Source organism: Mastigoproctus giganteus, chromosome 11 (genome assembly GCF_048544385.1).
Source record: "Mastigoproctus giganteus isolate SK-2022 chromosome 11, ASM4854438v1, whole genome shotgun sequence".
Lineage (NCBI taxonomy): Eukaryota > Metazoa > Arthropoda > Arachnida > Uropygi > Thelyphonidae > Mastigoproctus > Mastigoproctus giganteus.
In genome coordinates this window covers 119,627,445-119,648,714 of record NC_143585.1, presented here as the reverse complement: position 1 = coordinate 119,648,714, position 21,270 = coordinate 119,627,445, and the positions used below count along the sequence as shown (strand labels likewise).

At 38.7% G+C, this 21,270-nt stretch overlaps 1 protein-coding gene across 1 annotated transcript in view; it reads left to right on the top strand.

Annotated features, from left to right (window-relative positions):
- The window catches only part of LOC150078388 (rho-related BTB domain-containing protein 1-like), a 384,612-nt gene that overhangs the window by 274,138 nt on the left and 89,204 nt on the right, over positions 1–21,270 (top strand). Inside the window, exon 11 of the mRNA XM_090385409.1 lies at positions 3,084–3,204. Within this exon, the coding sequence (XP_090241535.1) occupies positions 3,084–3,204 (121 nt within the window). The remainder of the gene's footprint in view (positions 1–3,083; positions 3,205–21,270) is intronic.

The window sequence follows — 21,270 nt, the reverse complement described above, 5'->3', positions numbered from 1 at the left end:
CTCATAATCTGCTTTAGCTTACCTAACCTTCCTTGTGACTTGATTACAGACTAATTTATATCAACCATAGTTTCTGTATCACCTGATAATTTACATGCATCCCATGCACTTGTCTTCTGTGCCATATCTCAATAGTTCATCTGGCATCCATTTAAGTCTAACTAAGCCTTGAACAGTATTTCTTTGTTGGGATGAAAATCCTAGTAGCTTCTTTGATTACTTCCCTTAATACTCTCCATTTAGAATTTGCTATTGGTAACATCATCAGTTGGTCTCACTGCACAGAATTTAAAACTGTCTGAGATCCTTGTAGTTGCCATTATGACAGCCAAAGTAGTGATGTCCTTAATTAAATTCCACATTAGTACACTGTAATTGCTACCATCCAGTGGGTCTTTAACTTCATCATCATCATCATCATCAGCCATTTTCAATCCACTGCAGGATGAAGGCCTCTCCAGCAACTTTCCAGTTCCTTCTGTTTTGAGCACTGGCCATCCATTTACTACTCAAAAACTCATGAATTTCATCTATCCATCTCCGCCTTTGTCTTCCAGGTTTTCTTCTAGCTCCTCTTGGGTACCATTCTGTTATTTTCTTAGTCCATCTGTCATCATGTCTTCGAGCTATGTGTCCTGCCCAAGACCATTTTAGTTCTTTAGTTTTGATAAGAATGTCCTTTACTTGAGTTTGCTGCCTAATCCATGTGTTTCTCTTCTTATCTAACAGTCTGATTCCCAATATAATTCGTTCCATTCTTCGCTGTGTAGTTCTTAGCTTCTCTTCCATTCTTTTGGTGAGTGCCCAAGTTTCACTTCCATAAGTCATGGTGGGGAGTATACATTGATTCATTATTTTACGTTTCAGACAAACTGGGATATTGCTCTTCAGTATGTGACTATATTTCCTGAATGCTATCCATCCAAAATTTATTCTTCTCTTGACTTCCAGCCATTTATCATTATTACAGCTAATAACTTGTCCCAGATAAGTATATGACTCCACCTTTTCAATTACTGCTCCTTCAATCATTATTTCCCTTTCCGTGGCATACTTGTTCATCATTACTTTTGTTTTAGCCATATTCATCTTTAGTCCAAAATCCTTACTAACTGTGCATAACTGATTAAGATTTTCCTCTAATTCTTTGGGATCGTGGCTTATGACCACAATGTCATCTGCAAATCGTAAATGGTTTAGGTACTCTCCGTTCACGTTGACTCCTTTCTGCGACCAGTCTAATCTTCTGAAAGCTTCCTCAAGGGCAGCAGTAAACAGCTTCGGAGATATTGTGTCTCCTTGTCGAACTCCTTTCTCGATTTTAAATTTCCTGCTGTCTTTGTCTAGTCTAATAAAGGATGTAGCACTCTCATATATTTTCTTCAAAATCATAATATATGGAGTATCTATGCCTTGTCTTTCCAGTGCCCGAAACATTGCCTTATGCTGTATGGAGTCAAATGCCTTTTCATAATCCACAAATGCCAGGCATAATGGTGTTTTATATTCATTTGCTTTCTCCATTAGCTGTGATATTACGTGAAGGTGATCCATAGTTGAGAATCCTGTCCTAAAGCCAGCTTGCTCTTTCGGTTGATTCTCATCAAGTATTCTTTCTAATCTGTTAGTAATGACCCTTGTGAACAACTTGTAGATATGGGATAACAAGCTAATTGGTCTATAATTTCCAATTTCTGATTTATCTCCTTTCTTATGCAACAAAACTATGATTGCATTATTCCACTGCTTAGGCATCACACCTTTTCTAATGCACTTTGTGAAGAGCCTTGCCAGTTTTTGTGTTATGTCTCTTCCTCCCAATTTTAACAACTCTACAGTAACTTCATCTTCCCCCGGGGCTTTCCGATTCTTCATTTTCTTCAATGCATGTTCTACCTCATCGGGAAGAATATCGGGTATGTCGTATGTGTTGCTACTTTGCAATCCATCTTCCCCACTGCTGGTATCATTCCCTCGCTCCTTGTATAATTCTCTATAGTAGTCTTCTGCTATTTGAATTATGCCTTCTCTGCTGTTTATAAGTACACCATCGCTATTCTTCATTTTCAGTATCTTTTGTCTTCCTGTATTACTGCTCATGGCTGCTGATTTAAATCCTTTGTTTTCCCTTAATGCTTGTTCTACTTTTCTTGTGTTAAATCTTCTTATGTCCTCTCTGAGTCTCTTTCTAATGGCTTTGCATAACGTATGAAGAATCACTGCTGATAACCAGATCAAGAGTATTGCTTCTTCTTGTTGCCTTTCTAACAGGCTGCTGTAGAAAGCAGTCATCCAAGAAATTCACAAAAGTCTTGCTAGTCTGGGAGTGACCAACCCACAAATTCCAGTTAACATCTGGAAAGTTAAAATTCCCCATTATGAGACATTCTGCTTTGCTCACCCACTATTTTTCTCTATAGCTGTTTGATATACTCATCACAGTCATTAGACTTACAACACACTCCTACTCTCAATTTTGTTTTCCTAGTGCTTATATCACACCAAACTGACTCAACATTGCAATCATCACCCATAGCAACTGAATGCACTGCCTAAGTGCATAACTTCTCCTGTCCTGTCTGTCCTTCCTGTATAATTGTACTCCCCATATATTCAAATTCAGCATCACTTTTGTCTGAGTGACATCATGTTTCCACTATTCCTACAATGTCTGCATTCGATGACTTAATCAGTACTTCAGATTCATCAAATTTATTTACAATGCTCCTAGAATTAGTGTGATTAGTGTGCATGCAAGTATTCCTGCTCATATTCTTACTCTTAGTTACCCTAACACAGCCCATGTACTTATTTGTTCTATAATGACCCACAGCAGGACCTGAAATCCCAGACACCTTGCTTTCCAGTCTACTGCATATACAAATATGATTTAGTCTATGATTGAATTCATTGTAACTATAGATATTCTTTATACACTATCCATCCATTAATTTGATACTGCTTTTATTCACTTTAATGTTAGTTTTGCCTTGTTCAGTAATCAGGCCTAGGCCTGTGATGAATTTAATATATCAAATTAAATAAGTCAACTTTTGTTAATAAATAAATATATATATTTATAGACTTTAATTCAAGATAAGCGGCTACAAGATGATATTTTAAACTATCAATTCCAACAAAGAAGTTTGGACAAGATGCAAAAGAAGCTTACTGAATTGTGTCTACAACAACAGATTTTTTCAGGTAAAACGAGAAACTACTTTTCTTTTTATAAATATAAAGAAAAGTAATTAGTGGAGTGTTTTATTGCATGACAATGTGCAAAGTGAAATATAAAATTCCATTCTGTTTAAGATTCTATAAATATGATCCATTTGGAAAAGACAACTTGTTTATGCTGTTAAGGATTATGTTTTTGATATATAAGGGTGATTCGAAATGTTTGTATTCTAACTCACACAGGATAGCCATACCATATGATTTTCCTTTTATTTTTCAATAGTCCCCAGTCACTGTAATGCCTGTCTCCCACTGATGCTCTACTGCCTTAACAAATAAAAGTCACTAGGGACAAGATCTGAATAATAGGATGGGTGTTGAAAGAAACTGAAATTCTGCAGTGTATATGGCAGTAATTGCAACTGGGAATTGTGACTGGGTGCATTGTCGTGAAGGAGCAAGACACCTTTTCACAGTTTGCCATGCCACCTTTCCTTGATGGCTTCATGAAGTTGCCTTATGAGGTTGCTATAGTATACACCAGTGAAAGTGGTACCCTTTTCCAGGTAGTCAATCATGATGATGATGCCTTCTGCATCCCAAAAAACTGATGCCATCACCTTGCCAGCTGGCAGAGGAACATGGAACTTCTTGGAAGAGGCAGAGTACAAGGATGCCTTCACATTAGACTTTGTTTTTCAGTCTCTGAGTGAGAGGAACCCATGTTTCATCCACTGTAACATCACGGACCAGATCCTCATGAAGCATGTTCAAGTTGGTGATGCACATTTGTTTGCTGCTATCTTTTGCTCATCTGTGAACATCCATGGAACCCATCAAGCACTGACCTTTTTTCATCTTCAAGTATTCATCACAATTGAATCAAAACTGCCGATTGAAATGCCTACAGACTTGATGTTTTCCTCAATGGTAGATGTGGATTATTGTCCAGAATGGTCTGCATCATTGAACAATTCCCTGCCACAACAAAATTCTCTGTGCCACTTCACAACTGTGGAATATGCAGGACCCTTATACCTCAATGTCTGCACCATATCAGCATGAACCTCCAGTGAGGACATTCCTTCGAAAGACAGGTATTTTATCACCACCCATAGTCCCTTTTTTTGTTTTTTTCCATTTCGAAAAGTTTGTTCTTTGCATCACAAAATCACCTGCAAAAAAAAAAAAAAAAAAAAAAAAATGCTGCATAATAGGTTAGAAGACACTTTTTTTTAACTTCAGCTTTGATTTTAAGGTGTAAAAATTGAAAGATTTGAATCTACGATTGCATGTAAATTTATTTATGTTCTGTATCTTTTATAATAGTTTTGAATTATCACCATTCCATCTCTTTATGAATATCCTAGAGAGTTCAAAGAAACTGAATAACAAATAGTTGTGCTTTCATTGTTTAATTTGAAGAATATACTTAGCTGATTCGAATGGGGCAAGAAGATGTTAGAATTTTGCAAAAGAAGAGATGAGATGTTCATATCAAACACATGATTTAGACAGGAGAAAAGAAGAAGAAGGTAAACTTGGAGAAGACCAGGGGATGTTGACAGGTACCAAATCAACTATATTTTAGTCAACAAAAGGTACAAAAATGCTGTGAAGAATTCGCATGGCTATCCAGATGCTGACTCTGACCACAATTTGGTAGCGATGAAAATTGAAAATGAAGATTACACTAAAGAGAATAAGGAGCTCAAGAAAAAGAAGGAAATGGAATTTGAACATACTGAAGACTGCACTATCTGGAGATTTCAGCGAGGCAGTTGACAGGGAGATTGTGGAGGGGGAGAATAGAAGAAGTGGAGAAGAGATGGGAAAGGTTTAAAACACTGTGGTAGAAGTAGTAGAAAGAATATTAGGTACAGTAGATCAGAAAAGGATAAGGAAACCATGGATCATTGATCTTATTAATTTAAAGTATCATGCCCCAAGCCGACCGGGCTAGCCGGGTGGGTAAAGTACCTGCCCGGCAACCCAAAGGTCGCGGGTTCGATTCCCGCCTCGGGCTTGGATCAAAGTACTGCAAAAACCTTGGGAGGTGCAATATGGCCACAGAAGCCGATGCGCCAATAACTACCAAATCAAAAAAAAAAAAAAATCATGCCCCAAACTAGAGCAGCAAATCAATGGGCACAAAGTGGCAGGAGTGTTGTGACTCGGGAGAGAACTGAGGGGGGGGGGGGCGATTCTCCAACGCATCACAGCCAAAAAATATGTGCAACTTGTGAAATGTTTGTTGAACTCTCCGGAATGGAACATGATATTGCCATGGGGGATGTCTTTGTGTGTGCGCGATGTAAGGAGTGTAAGGAAATCAGGCGACAACTCAGCGTTGTTATGGGCCTATATGAGAGTTTGAAGGACAGAGTGGATGCCCTCGAAAGATCTAAATTGAGGTGCCCATCAGGCTCTCAGCTGCACACATCAATGCCAGAGCTTGCACTTGGTCATCACGCAACACAGTGGCAACCCCCCCAGGCAGAATGCGCTGGTCCCACAGGAACTAGTAGTTGTTGTTGACTCTATTGTCAGGTAAACGGGAAACATGCTTTGTAAAAAGGATAGGTGGAACAGGACCAGGGTATGTCTGCCAGGGACAAAGGTTGATGACGTTGTAGAGCGGATATCATCTTTTAAGGGCACAAAAGGTGATATAGTTGTACACGTTGGCACTAATGATATTAAGAGTAGGAGACCGGCAGAATTACTTAACAAGTACAGGTCACTGTTGAACAAAAGCCGAGAATTAGGGTTGAATTTGAAAGTGTCTGCAATTCTGCCCACACACGATAGAAGGGAGTGTATCATGAGAGCCTTGTTGATCAATTCGGCCCTGGAAGGATTGTGCAAGGCTCAAGGGATAGAATTTTTTTCAGCCAGGACTGTACTTGTTAACAGGAGAGACTGCTTCTACAGGGATGGGATACACTTAAATAGAAAGGGTGCAAGAATATTTGCTGATGCTATCGAGGCAGTGTTAGGTGGGTCGGAAAACTGCTAGCTTGGGGGGATACAAGTACTAATAGCATTAGCATTAGTAGAGGCATTTGATGCAAGAAAGCAAGCTTATGCAGCATCAGCCAAAAAAAAAAAAAAAAAAAAAAACCCACTTCCACTTCACCTCTCTGTTCGTTCAAAATACCTGTCCAGCTGAGCCTTAAACTTATTTAGGCTGTCAACCTCCACCACAAGGGATGGAAGTCTGTTCCACCAACCAACCAACCACCCGCTGGCTAAAGGCAAATTTCCGCACATCTATCCTACATCTGTCTTTCCTCAATTTGAATTTATGCCCTCTCAGGTGATTTTTCTGAGCTAGAGGAAGAATCCCATCAGCATTGAGCAGGCTTAAACCATTCAAGGCTTTATACACCTCTATCAGATCACCTCGCTGGTGCCTAGTCTCCAGACACTGTACTTTGCAAAACTTAAGCCTTTCTTCGTAAGAGCACCCCTTTGTTCCATTCACTAATCTTGTTGCCCTTCTCTGTACTCGTTCCAGCAGCTCTACATCCTTCTTGAAATGAGGCCTCCAGACCTGTATACAGTACTCTAGGTGTGGCCTGACCATCGCCTTATACAATGGAATAATCACCTCCTTATCCCTGCTGGAAAAATTCCTGTATATCATTGACAATACTCCATGAGCTACTCTTGCCGCCCGTCTGCACTGCTCAGAGAACTTCATATCTGCCTGCACAACCACCCCCAAGTCCCTTTCATTCTCTACCACTGTCAGTGTAGTACCACAGAGTTGATACGTTGCTCTGGGGTTGCTGTTTCCCATGTGTAATAGATTAACAGTAGCTGTAGGCAGAGGTGAAGGTGATTCTTGCACAACTTCTATTAGAATAAGTAGCGACCTGGAGAGCGAGGGGTGCTGGGTGTTTCAGGGACTGATGGCAATCACCGAGAAACAGGTGGGTATATGGGATGTGTTAGGGTAACTAGGAATAGGAGCATGTATGCTTGCATGTATACCAATGCTAGAAGTATAGTAAATAAATTTGATGAATTTGAAGTGTTGGTCAAGACATCAAAGGCGGATATTGTTGGGATAGCAGAGACGTGGTGTCACACAGATATAAGGAATGCTGAACTGGAATTTGGGGAGTACAATGTGTACAGAAAGGATAGACAGGATAGAAAGGGAGGAGGTATTATGCTGTTAATTAAGAAAAACATAAAATCAAAAGAAGTGCATCCAGTTGATATAGATGAACAGTGCACTGTTGAGTCAGTTTGGTGTGACATAAGCACTGTGAAAGCAAAAATAAGAGTAGGAATGTGTTATAGGCCTAATGACTCGAATGAGTACAATAAAGAATTGTACAGAGAAATAGAGTGGGCTAGTAAATCGGAATGTCTTATAATGGGGGATTTTAACTTCCCAGATATTGACTGGAACTTGTGGGTTGGTCACTCACACACTAGTCAGACTTTTGTGGATTTATTGGATGATTGTTTTCTGCAGCAGCATGTTCGAGAGGCAACCAGAGAAAGTAATACTCTTGATCTGGTTATCAGCAGTGATCATCCGTGTATTAAGAATTTGCAGATAAAGGAACCACTAGGTGGCAGTGATCACAGTGTACTGATGTGGGACTTACTTAAAGATTTAATTAGCATCAGTGGTAAAGGAAAGGGTTTTTGCTTCCGTAAAGGTGAGTACAGTGGTCTCCGACAGTTTTTAAATTCTATACAGTGGGATCAACTGACGATGTTACCAACAGTAAGTTCTAAGTGGGAAGCGTTCAAGGAATTAATCGTGGAAGCTACTAAAAGTTTCATACCTATTAAGAAATATTGTTCAAGGTTTAGGCCTAAATGGTTATCTAATGAACTAATGAGACTCGTAACAGAGAAGAAAAATGCATGGAATGCATATAAATTATCAAGCAACTCAGAAGCCTATGGCAGATATAAGGTAGTCTGTAATCAGTTCACAAAAGAGGTTAGGCAGGCGAAAGCAGATTACGAGAAATCCTTGGCAAAAGATGCTAAGAAAAACAGCAAGGATTTCTTTACTTATATAAACTTCAAAAGGGAGGGGATGAATCTGATTGGGCCACTTGACATCGGTGGTTCAACTGTTGATCCTGCTCAGATAGCAAACAAACTAAATGAGTATTTTACATCTACATTCACACATGAGGAATTGTTAAGCTTTGAAAATGGCAGAAGGTAATCAAATTGTAGCAGTATACTTAATGATTTTGTAATAACTGAGAGCAAAGTGGAGGAGAAATTGTTGAAGTTAAACATAACAAAGGCACCTGTGGTGGATGGGATCTATTCAGTTATATTAAAGGAGATGGCAAAGCAACTAAGCAAACCCTTAGCCATAATTATGAGAGCATCATTGGACTCAGGGGAGGTTCCCACAGACTGGAGATGTGCAAATGTATCACGAATTCACAAAGGGAGATCGAAGGGTGACACGAGTAATTACAGACCAGTTAGTTTAACTTCTGTTCCGGATAAAATAATGGAGTCACTGGGTAAAGATGCATTGCAGGATTATCTAGACAAGACTGCAGCAATAATTCAGACACAGCATGAGTTTGTTAAGGGAAAGTCTTGTCTGACAAATTTGATAGGACATTATGATGTGGTTACAAAGGAACTGGATGCAAAAAATAATTTTGATATCTTATATTTGGATTTCAGGAAAGCTTTTGACACTGTTGCGCATGGAAGACTATTGTACAAATTGGAGCAGAATGGTATTAAGGGTAAGTTGCTACAATGGATAAAAGGATGGATAAGTGGGAGAAGATAGAGGGTGGTAATCAATGGGTGCTGCTCTTCGTGGATTAATGTTATTAGTGGAGTCCCACAGGGTTCGGTGTTGGGTCCACTGTTGTTTTGTATATTTATCAATGATATTGATGAAGGTATATTGGGCTTAATGTCAAAGTTTGCAGATGATACAAAGGTTGGCAGGGTTGTTAATGACAGTAATGGCAGTGTGCTACTGCAACAGGATCTAGATAATTTGGGCAGATGGGCTAAGAAGTGGCAACTGAAGTTTAACCTTGACAAATGCAAAGTACTGCATATGGGTAGAAGTAACCCCAGAGAAACGTACCAACTGTGTGGTACTACACTTAAGGTGGTAGAAAATGAAAAAGACCTGGGAGTAATTGTGCAGTCAGATATGAAGTTTTCTGAGCAATGCAGACAGGCTGCTAGGGTAGGTCATGGGGTTTTGTCAATGATATATAGGAATTTTGCTAGCAGGGAAAAGGAGGTGATTGTCGCTCTGTATAAGGCAATGGTCAGGCCATGCCTTGAGTACTGCATACAGGTCTGGAGGGCTCATTTTAGGAAGGATGTAGATTTACTTGAGCGTGTACAGAGAAGGGCAACAAGATTGGTGAGGGGAATGAAGGGATCCTCTTACCAAGAGAGGCTTAAGTTTTGCAAATTGCAATGGCTGGAGACTAGGCATCTGCGTGGTGATCTGATTGAGGTGTATAAGGCCTTGAATGGGTTGAGCACGCTGAATTCTGATGGGATCCTTCCACTTGTTCAGATTATGAACCTAAGGGGGCATAAATTCAAATTAAGAAAGGACAGATTTAGAATAGATATGCGGAAATTTGCCTTTAGCCAGCGGGTCGTTAATTGCTAGAACAAACTTCCATCTGTCGTTGTGGAAGTTGATAGGTTGAATAAATTTAAGGACGAATTGGACAGGCATTTGGAGGGAATGGTGTGATTTTTTTTTTTTTTTTTTTTTTGGCTGATGCTGCATAAGCTCATACACTTGCTTTCTTGCATCACATGCCACTACTACTACTATCACAGAAGAAATGATAGATAAAATGGAGAAGAGGAGAAAATGGAAGCACCAAATTTCAGAAGAGAGATTAAATATTGAAGTTTAAATAATGAACAGAAGGGCAACAGATGAAACAAGAGAAAAATGGGTGGAAGAACAGTGCAGAGAACTAGAGGAAATGGCAAGAAGAGGAAGAAATAATCTAATGTATGAAAAAGTCAAGAGCTTAACAAAAAGAAGAATAAGACTAGTGGAAAGATAAAAGACAAGAACGGAAAAAATCTATATGACAAAAAACCAAAGTGTTCTGCAAGACATCATAGAGGTAATTCTTCCATTTTTAAACTAATGACAAAAAACACATAAGGAGAAGATGGAAGGAATATATAGACGAGCTATATGATAAAACAAATAAACCAAAAGTCTGGCCTGTGACAGCAGAAGATGAAGAAGAAACCTTAGGATTGAAATTATTAAGAGAAGAATTTGAAAAGGCAGTGGCCTCATTAAAAAAGAGGGAAGGCAGCTGGACTGGATGATATACCAGCAGAAATTATAAAAGGACTTGGAGAGGAGGCAAAGAAAGAATTGTTCAGGATTTTCCGGAAAATCTATGAATGCAGAAGCTGGCCGAAAGACTTTATAAAATCCATAATTATCTCCCTAGAAAAGAAGGCAACAAATTGTACAAACTATAGGCAGTCAGTTTAATTTCTCATTCCTCAAAAATATTACTAAAAATTCTATCAGAATGCAATAAAGCAAAAACGAAGGAGTGCAAATTCATAGAAGAATAGCAGCTCGGGTTCAGAGATGGATGCTTGACCAGAGAGGGGCAACAGGAATATTAGGATCACTAGCAGAAAGAAGCATGGTAATAGGAAAACATCTGGCAATCTGTTTTGTTGACCGTAAAAGGTTTTGGCAGAGTGAATTGGGTTAAGCTGATGGAAGTAATAGGAAAGGTCAGCCTAGATAAAAGAGATATAAAACTAATTTGGGAACTTTACATGGGACAGACAGCTGTGGTTTGGATTGATGGAGAGAATTCAAAAGAAGTAGACATTGGTAGGTGTATGAGGCAAGGATGTTCCATGTCTCCTTTTACTATTTAATATATATGCAGAAGCATTCATTAAAGAGTACAAAGAAGAGCAGAAAGGAGGTGTAAAGGTAGGAGGGGAGAAGATAAAGACAATAAAATTGTAAAACAACCATGTTTTGGATTCATAATAATGAGGAAGAATTACAGAGCTGCTTGGTTATCTTACAGAGCTGCTTGGTTATCTTGAACAGTAAATTAAAGGAGTACAATATGAAGATTAAGAGCAAGAAAACTAAGATAAATGTTAATTTCAAAGCAGCCAACACTAGATTGAATATGATTGGAACAGGTAGACAAATACAGATATTTGAGAAGCATAATGACAGAAAACGAGAAAATGAAAATGAGAGAAAACAAGAATTTTAATGGGCAAAGAGGCATTTAGTAATAGAAAAGAACCATTGAGAAGTTTCAAGAAGGAATTAAGAAAGCAAATGGTGAAAACATTAATATGGACTGTTGGCTCAGAGACATATGTTCAGTTAGCATTAGTAGAGGCATATGATGCAAGAAAGCAAGCTTATTCAGCATCAGCCAAAAAAAAAAAAAAAAAAAACCCTCCCATTTCACCCATCCATTCATTCCAAATGCCTGTCCAGCTCAGCCTTAAATTTATTTAGGCTATCAACTTCCACAACAAAAGATGGAAGTCTGTTTCATCAATCAACCACCCACTGGCTAACGGCAAATTTCCACACATCTATTCTACAACTGTCTTTCCTCAATTTGAAATTGTACTTCCTCAGGTTCTTAATCTGAGCAAGAAGAAGAAGAATCCCATCAGCATTCAACTTGCTCAACCCACTCAAGGCCTTATATACATCAATCACATCACCTGGCAGGGCCTACTCTCCAGGTGCTTCAACTTGCAGAACTTAAGCCTTTCTTGGTAAGAACACCCCTTTGTTCCCCCTCCCAATTTTGCGTTTCTTTTACTCGTTCTAGCAATTCTACATCCTTCCTAAAATGAGGCCTCCAGACCTGTACACAGCTCTAGGTGTGGCCTGACCATTGCCTTGTATGATGGGATAATCACCTCCCTGTTAGAAAAATTCCTATATATCATTGACAAGACTCCATGATCTGCCCTGGCAGTCTGTCTATACTGCTCAGCAAACTTCATATTTGACTGCACAGTTCCCCCCAGGTCTTTTTTACTTTGCACTTCCCTGAGTGTAATACCACACAGTTGGTACATTTCTCTTGGGTTATTGCTACCCATATGCAGTACTTTGTATTTGTCAATGATAAACTTCAATTGCAACTTCTCAGCCCATTTGCCCAACTTGTATAGATCCAGTTGGAGTAGCATACTGTCTTTACTGTTGTTAACAACCCTGCCAACCTTTGTATCATCGGCAAACTTGGACATTAATTCTAATATACCTTCATCAATATCATTGATGAATACACAAAACAACAATGGGCCCAGCACCGAATCCTGGGGAACTCCACTAATAACACTTGTCCATGAAGAGCAGTGTCCATTTACTACCACTCTCTGCCATCTCCCACTGAACCATCCCTTTATCCATTGCAGCAACTTGACCTTAATGCCATACCACTCCAATTTGTACAGCATTCTTCCATGTGCAACAGTATCAAAAGCTTTCTTGAAATCCAAGTACAGGCTTGTTAAATTAAAGTATCTCTATATAGAGGGCTCTGGACCAAGTTCTAAGGCTCGTACTGAAGAGAAATTTGGACATCGGGTACAAAAAAGAATGCCATTTATTGGAGAAAAAAAAAAAATTAGTTACAAAATTTGTCAGTGTATGGCATGTAACTAGTTTAGTTATGATTATGCAAATAACTTATGTTATTTGCATAATCAGCTCTACTGTACTATATAAAAGCAAAGCAGTCTCTTCAAAATCATACAGTAGATGTTTGCTTGCACTACAGCAGCAATGCCAACAACGTTGCAGGAAAAGGAGCTACTAGTGAAGCTGTACTATCAGAACAGCAACCATGGAGCTGCGGCTATCAGAGAATTCCAGCATCAGAAGCGCATAAGGCGTGGACCTATGACTGTTTGTGCCGTCCACAAAATGATTGAAAAATTTGAAGCAGCAGCATATCTTGGTGTTAAACCAGGTCGAAAACGAGTGGACTCCTCTCATGTTGAAGTTGTGGCTATGGCTGTCGTAGATTTATCAAGTCAATCTTTATGTGGTAGCACAAATGTGCCAGCTGTTTCTCGTGAAGTGGGCATGTCGTATTCCACTGTAAGGCTAGTAATGCATCAGGTGTTTCAGTACTATCCTTACAAGATGCACATGCTACAGCAGCTAAAACATGGTGATGCAGATATTTGTTTTACCTACGCACTTCAGTTTCTGGCGCAATTAACAATGGATATCACTTGGCTATGGAACATCCTTTGGAGTAATGAAGCTCACTTCTGCTTAAATGGACAAGTGAATATGCACAACTATCACATTTGGGCAACAGAAAACCCTCGAGTTATCCAAGAGGTCCCGTTGCATTCTTCAAAAGTGACAGAGTGGTGTGGATTTACGGCCACATTCATGATTTGGCCATATTTTTTGAACAGGTAACACCGACTGGACCCCGCACCTGTTTCATCACTGGACAGTGATATTATGAAATGTTGGCAAATTTTGCAATACCAGAACTGCAACAAAGTGGGTGCCTTCAGGATACCATATTCGTGCAAGATGGTGCGCCACTTCCACCGCTGTGTCCAAATATTGCTAAGGCAACACTTTACAGATGAGTGGCTCATCAGTTGTTGTTTCCAGACATCTTGGCCACCCCGATCACCGGACCTCACCCCATGCGACTTCTGGTTGTGGGGTTTTTTGAAGAACCAGGTGTAACAGGATGTCAAACTCTGGCAGATCTGAAGGACAGCAATAGACATCATGTGCTGGCTGTTCCAGTTGATATGTCATGTTCTGCTGTAGAAAATGCTGTTCTTAAAATGGAAACTGTTGTTGACCAAAATGGAGGACACATTGAACAATTGTAGCACTGATCTAGTGATTTGTATTGCCACAGCACCATATAGTGACAAATTTTGTAAGTAATTTTTTTTATCCCAATAAATGGCAAGCGCATTCTTTATTGTACCTGTTGTCCAAATTTCTCTTCAGTACAGGCCTGAGAATTCGCTCCAGAGCCCTCTACATAGGGATACTTTAATTTTAACAGCCCTGTATGTGATATCAAAATTATTTTTCACATTCAGTTCCTTTGTGACCACATCATAGTATTCAATGAAATTGGTCAAAAAAGACCTCCCTTTAACAAACCAATGCTGTCTCTTAACTATTACTGCAGCCTTGTCTAGATGATCCTGCAATGCTTCTTTAACCAGTGACTCATTATTTTCCCCATAAAACAATTAAACTAACAGGTCTATAATTACTTGTGCCACCATTTGAACCCCCCCTTGTGAATTGGTGACACATTTGCACACCTCCAGTCCACGGGGACTTCCCCTGAATCCAACGAAGCTCTCATAATTATGTGTAAGGGTTTGCTTACTTCTTTTTCTGCCTCCTTTAATTTAACTGGATAGATCTCATCCACCCCAGGTGCCTTAATTATGTTTAACTTCAACAATTTTTTCTCCACTTTGCTCTCAGTTATTACAAAATCACTTAGCTCCCTGTTAGAGTTTGATAAACTTCTGGCATTCCCCTCATTGAATAACTCCTCATGTGTCAATGTAGAAGCAAAATACTCATTCAGCCTCAGTAGTCAACTCATTCATGTTAAGTGATCCAATCTGATTCCTTCTAGAGTTTACATAAGCAAAGAACTCTCTGCTGTTTTTCTTTGCATCCTTTGCCAAAGGTTTCTCGTATTCTGCCTTTGCCTGCCAAACCTCATTTGTGCCTTGACTACAGACAAGCTTATATTTGCCATAGGCTTCTGTGTCACCTGATAATTTATGTGCATCCCATACATTTTTCTTCTCTGCCACGAGCCTCATTAATTCATCTGACATCCATTTAGGCCTAAACCATGAACAGTATTTCTTAGTTGGAATGAAAAGCCTAGTAGTCTCCAAAATTAAGTCCCTGAAGGCCTCCCATTTAGAATTCAACATTGGTGACATCATCAGTTGATCCCACTGTACAGAATTTAAAAACTGTCTGAGACCCCTGTAGTCACCTTTATGAAAGCAAAAACCCTTCCTTTTAGCCTTAATAGTAGTTACATCTTTAAGTAATTTCCATATCAGTACATTGTGATCACTGTCACCCACTGGTTCCTTTATTAGGAAGTTTAAAATCCCCCATTATAAGATATTCTGATTTACATGGATGATCGGAAGAGAGATATAACGCCTAGAAGCTTTTGAGATGTGATTATGGAGGAGAATGGAAAGGGTGAAATGAGTGGACAGAGTGAGTAATGTGGAAAATAGAAGAGAGAGAGAGAGAGAGAGAGAGAGAGAGAGAGAGAGAGAACATTAGTAAAAGAACTAAGAAGAAGACAAAAGAACTTTATATGACATTAGCATTAGTTGAGGCATATGATGCAAGAAAGCAAGCTTATATAGCATCAGCCAAAAAAAAAAAAAAAAAAAACTCCTTCCCATTTCACCCGTCTGGTCAATCCAAATGTTTGTTTAGTTCAGCCTAAAATTCATTTAAGCTATCAACTTCGACAACAACAGTCTGTTCCAGCAATCAACTACCCCCTGGCTAAAGGCAAACTGCCACACATCTATGTTACAACTGTCTTTCCTTAATTTGAATCTATGTCCCCTCAGGTTCTTAATCAGAGCAAGTGGAAGAATCCCATCCTCATTGAGTCCGCTCAAACCATTCAAAGCCTTATACACCTTAATCAGAAAACATTGCAGGTACCTAGTCTCCAAACACTGCAATTTGCAAAACTTAAGCCTTTCTTGGACCCCTTTATTCCCCTCACCAGTCTTGTTGTCCTTCTCTGTACTCATTCTAGCAACTCTATATCCTTCCAAAAACGAGTCCCCCAGACCTGTATGCAGTACTCAAGGTGTAGCCTGACCATTGCCTTATACAAGGGAATAATCACCTCCTTATCCCTGCTGACAAAATTCCTATATATCATTGACAAGACTCCATGTCCTGCTCTGGCAGCCCATCTGCACCACTCAGATAACCTCATATCTGACTGCACAATTACATCCACTTCTTTGTCATTCTCCACTTCCCTGAGTGTAATACCACAGATTTGGTACGTTTCTCATGGGTTACTTTGCATTTGTCAATATTAAACTTCAGTTGCCACTTCTCAGCCCATATGCCTAACATCTAGACCTTGTTACACTAGCATACTATCTTTACTATCATTAATAACCTTGTCAACCTTTGGATCATCCGCAAATTTGGACAAGTCTGATATTCCTTCATTGATATCATTGATAAATACACAAAACAACAGTGAGCCCAGCAATCCTTGGGAACTCCAATAATAACGTTAGTCCATGTACAAAGTAGAACAGTGTCCATTTTTATCACTCTCTGCCATCTCCCACTCAACCTTTACTACTCCAATTTGTACAGCAGTCTTCCATGTGCAACAGTATCAGAAGCTTTTCTGAAATCGAAATAATATGATTTTATTATTATTTTTTATATCCAGTTCCTGTGTGACCACATTGTAGTATCCACTCAAATTGGTCAGACAAATCCCCCCATTAACAAACAAATGCTGTGTCTGAACTATTACTGCAGTCTTGTCTAGATGATTCTACAATGCTTCTTTACCAGTGACTCCATTATTTTCCCCAGAATAGAAGTTACACTAACAGGTCTATTATTATTTATGCCACCCTTTGAACCCCCTTTGTGAATTGGGGATACATTTGCACATCTCCAGTCCATTGGGACCTCCTCTGACTGTAAAGATGCTCTCATAATTATGATTAAGGGTTTGCTTACTTCCCTCACTGCCTCTTTCAATATAACTGGATAAATTTCATCCACCACAGGTGCCTTTTTTATGTTGAACTTCAACAATATCCCCTCCACTTTGCTCTCGCTCGTTAATTACAAAATCATTTAGCTGCCTGTTAGAGTTTAGTAAACTTCTGTCCTCCCCTTCCTTACAGAATTCCTCATATGTGAATGTATATGCAACATACTCGTTCAGTTTATCAGCTATCTGAGCAGGACCATCAACAGTCGAACCATCCATATGAAGTGGATCAATCTCATTCATCCTTCCTTCTAGAGTTTACATAAGTAAAGAAGTCTTTGTTGTTTTTCTTTGCATCCTTTGCCAAAGATTTCTCGTAATTAGCCTTCACTTGTCTATTCTCCTTTGTGACTTGATTACAAACTAGCTTATATCTGTCATAGTGTTCTGTGTCACATGATAATTTATATGCTTCCCATGCATTTTTCTCCTCTGCCACAACCCTCATTAGTTCATCTGACATCTGTTTAGGTCTAAATCATGAACAGTATTTCTTAGTTGGTATGAAAAGCCTGGTAGCTTCGAAGGTCAATTCTTTGAAGGCTTCCCATTTAGAATTCGCTGTTTTTAAAATCATCATTTGAGAACACTATAGTTACCTTTTACGAAAGAAAAACCCTTCCCTTCCCTTCACCCTTGATGCTAGTTACATCTTTAAGTAAATCCCACATCAGTACACTGTGATCACTGTCATTTAGTGGTTCCTTTATCTGCAAATTCTTAATGCATGAATAATCACTGTTGATAATCAGATCAAGAGTATTATCTACTCTGGTTGCCCCTTGAACATGTTGCTGTAGAAAACAATCTTACAATAAATCCACAAAAATCTTGCTAGTGTGCAAGTGACCAATCCACAAGTTCCAGTCAATATCTGATTTACTGGCCCACTCTATTTCTTTGCACAATTGTTCATTGTACTCATAGAGTCATTAGGCCTATAACACACACTCCTCTTCATTTTCGCTTTCCAAGTGTTTATGCCACACCAAACAGAATCAGCGTTGCGCTGGCCACCAATGTCCACGGGATGCACTTCCTTAAATTTTATGTGTTTCTTAACTAACAGCATAACTCTTCCTCCCTACTCTGTCTATCCTTTCTGTACATTATTGTACTCCCCAAATTCCAATTCTGCACTGCTTATATCTGTGTGACACCTTGTCTCTAATATCCCAACAATATCTGCCTTTGATGTCTTAACCAGCACTTTGAATTCATCAAATTTATTTACTATACTTCTAGCATTGGTATACATGCAATATACATGCACCTGTTCTTACTCTTAATTACCCTAACACAGCCCATGTATTTACTTGTTCAATGCTGACTCCCAGCAGTTCTTGAAATCCCTTGCTCTCTAGACTGCTGCTGCTCATTTTAATATAAGCAGTGAAAGAATCACTTTCGCCTCTGCCTGTAGCTACTGTTTTTTTTTTTCTGTGAATTCCCCCAAGCTAGCAGTTTTCTGAACCACCTAGCACTGCCTCGATAGCATCAGCAAATATTCTTGTATTCTTTCTATTAAAGTGTTTTGTATTCCTGTTGAAGCAGTCTCTCCTATTAGCAAGCACAGACCACGCTGAAAAAATTTCTACCCTTTGAGCCTTGCACAATCTCTCGCCAGGGCTGAATTGATTGACAAGGCTCTCATGATGTACTCCCTCTTATTGTGTCTCAGCAGAATTGCAGACACTTTCAAATTTAATCCTAACTTTTGACTTTTTTTCAACATTTACCTGTACTTGTTAAGTATATCTGCAGGTTTCTTACTCTTAAGGTCATTAGTGCTAACATGTACAACTATATCACCTTTTTAACTATATCACTGTAAAACGTCATCAACTTTTGCTCCTGGCAGACATACCCTGGTCCCGTTCCACCTATCCTTTTTGCATAATATAATCCCCATCTCCCTGACAATAGCAAGCTCCTGTGGGACCAGTGCATTCTGCCTTGGGAGATTGCTGCTGTGTTGCCTGATGCACAGGAGTGAGCTCTGGCATTGAGTTGGGCAGCTGAGAGCTTGATGGGTCCCTCATATTAATGTCTTTGAGGGCATCTACCCTACACCTTAAATTCTCGTAGATACTCATCCGAATGCTGAACTGATGCCTAATTTCTTCACACTCTCTGCATCTAGCACACACAAAGACATCCTCCTTGGCTAGATCGTGTACTGATCTAGGCAGATCTGCAAACATTTCACATTTCACACATATTTTGAGACTGATGCGTTGTAGAATCACACTCTTCGGTTCTCCCCCGAGCCACAGCATTCCTGCTAATCTCTGAGCGTTGCTTTGCTGCTCTAGTCTGGGGTCATGATGCCGTTTAAGTACAGTTTAATTAAGAATGAATTTTAATAAGATTAATAAAATTTTACTGATTAATTGATAATACTATATTAAGCTAACAGATTTGTAAGACAGTGCTACATATTAGCTATCTAGTGTTACGTTAAACCTTACGCTATCAAGTTCAGGATATACATTACGCTATCAAATTCAGGGTATACATTATGCTATCAAATTCAGGGTATACATTACGCTATCCCACATTTTTCTAATATACTATAACAATGGCGGCAAGTTATGATGGTAACATCTACAGACACTAAGTATTAAATTTCAAAATCACTATCTAAATTCAAAATAAACCAAGGAGTGTGACTAGAACTATAAAACTACTTCTAGAAAATAAATTAATGGGACAATTAAGTCAATAAAATGGCTAAATATTTATAAAAAACTGAGCATTTGCTGGCACTGCAAAATCTTGTCCATCACGTGGATAACCTCATACCCAAAGCATGTTTGAGGAAAGTGGTAGAGGGGAAGATGTGTGGGAAGAGAGCTGTTGGGAGAAGGAGAATTGGAAAGATGGATTGGATTGGAAGAGGAAATTATGCAGGAATAAAAAGGAAAGCCCACGGTAGAGAAAAATGGCATCAGTGGAACTCTGAAGATGATTGTCAGAAGTGACAAGTTTGAAAATTTTTCTAATCTCCTGAAGAACAATGCCCCTCACACCAACATAAGATGGGCACTTGCTAGCTTGTATGCCCGTGGCAGAGAACTTGAAGAAGATTCTAATGATCGAAAGTGAAATGCTAGCTAATCAAAAAATACATTTAATCAAAATTATAATTTCCTCACAGGAAATTCACAATTTCTATTCAGTACAGGCATATATAATCAATTGTAAATGAAATTTATTTACACAAAATGCACAGTTCATGTGCAAAGTTCTGTATTTACACTTACAAGAGAAATTTATATGTAACTTAATTTTACATTTTTTAAAATAAAAGCAAAAGATAAAACTAACATACAGGAAGTAATTTGATGTTGCTTTTTTTTTTTTTTTTTTCTGTTGAAACTTTTTAGGTGTATGTTATTTCTAATTTTCCTTAAATATTAAGTAACATGTTTACCTAAATTTAATTGACATTTTATAAAGAAAAGTGTCACATGATTTTTACTGTATAATGAAAGACGTGTGACAGTTTAGCTCTATTTCAAAGAAAATAATTCTACAAGATGTACTATCCACTAGCTTCTAAGAAAATAAATAATGATGTTATCTATGCAAAAATATTAAATAATATATAAAAAAAAAAGAAGGCACCAACATGGATAAGATAATCAGGTGCATGGTTGATGAAGGCATGGATAATCAAGGTTTCACCCTATGTTATTTTAACAATTTTTAGAATTTAGAATTACTCTCACATACATTCTTCTCATAGCATGTTAAGCAAATTATTATTCTATTGAGAATGGATTTGAGAAATGTTCAGTCCATTGAATTACTCTGGACACATAATTGCTGAGGACTATGTCGAGAACAGTGGGAAACAGAAACACTTGAAAAAATGCTTTGTGTGACTGGTGCATTATGATTACATAAATCAGATAAATTTTATTACCCAAAACTTCTATGTTCCTTGAAGATAGCCACATAAGTGAAGGCGTGCTACATAGCTATCCATCAGACCTAGGCTACTATTTAAGGCCTGGCATTTGCAGTGTAAATTTCTGTGTTAAGTCGCTTGGAGGCAGGACAGTTTCCTTAGACCAGTATGAGTTCATCATCTCCTACCCAGAGATAGGTGACACCATTAACAGATTAGCAAAAAGATACTGTTAATGTACACTTCTCAGGCAATGAAAGGCTTAAACAACATCTAAGGTTCTTAGATTTCCCCTACTCCTCCCCATAACAACAAATGAGA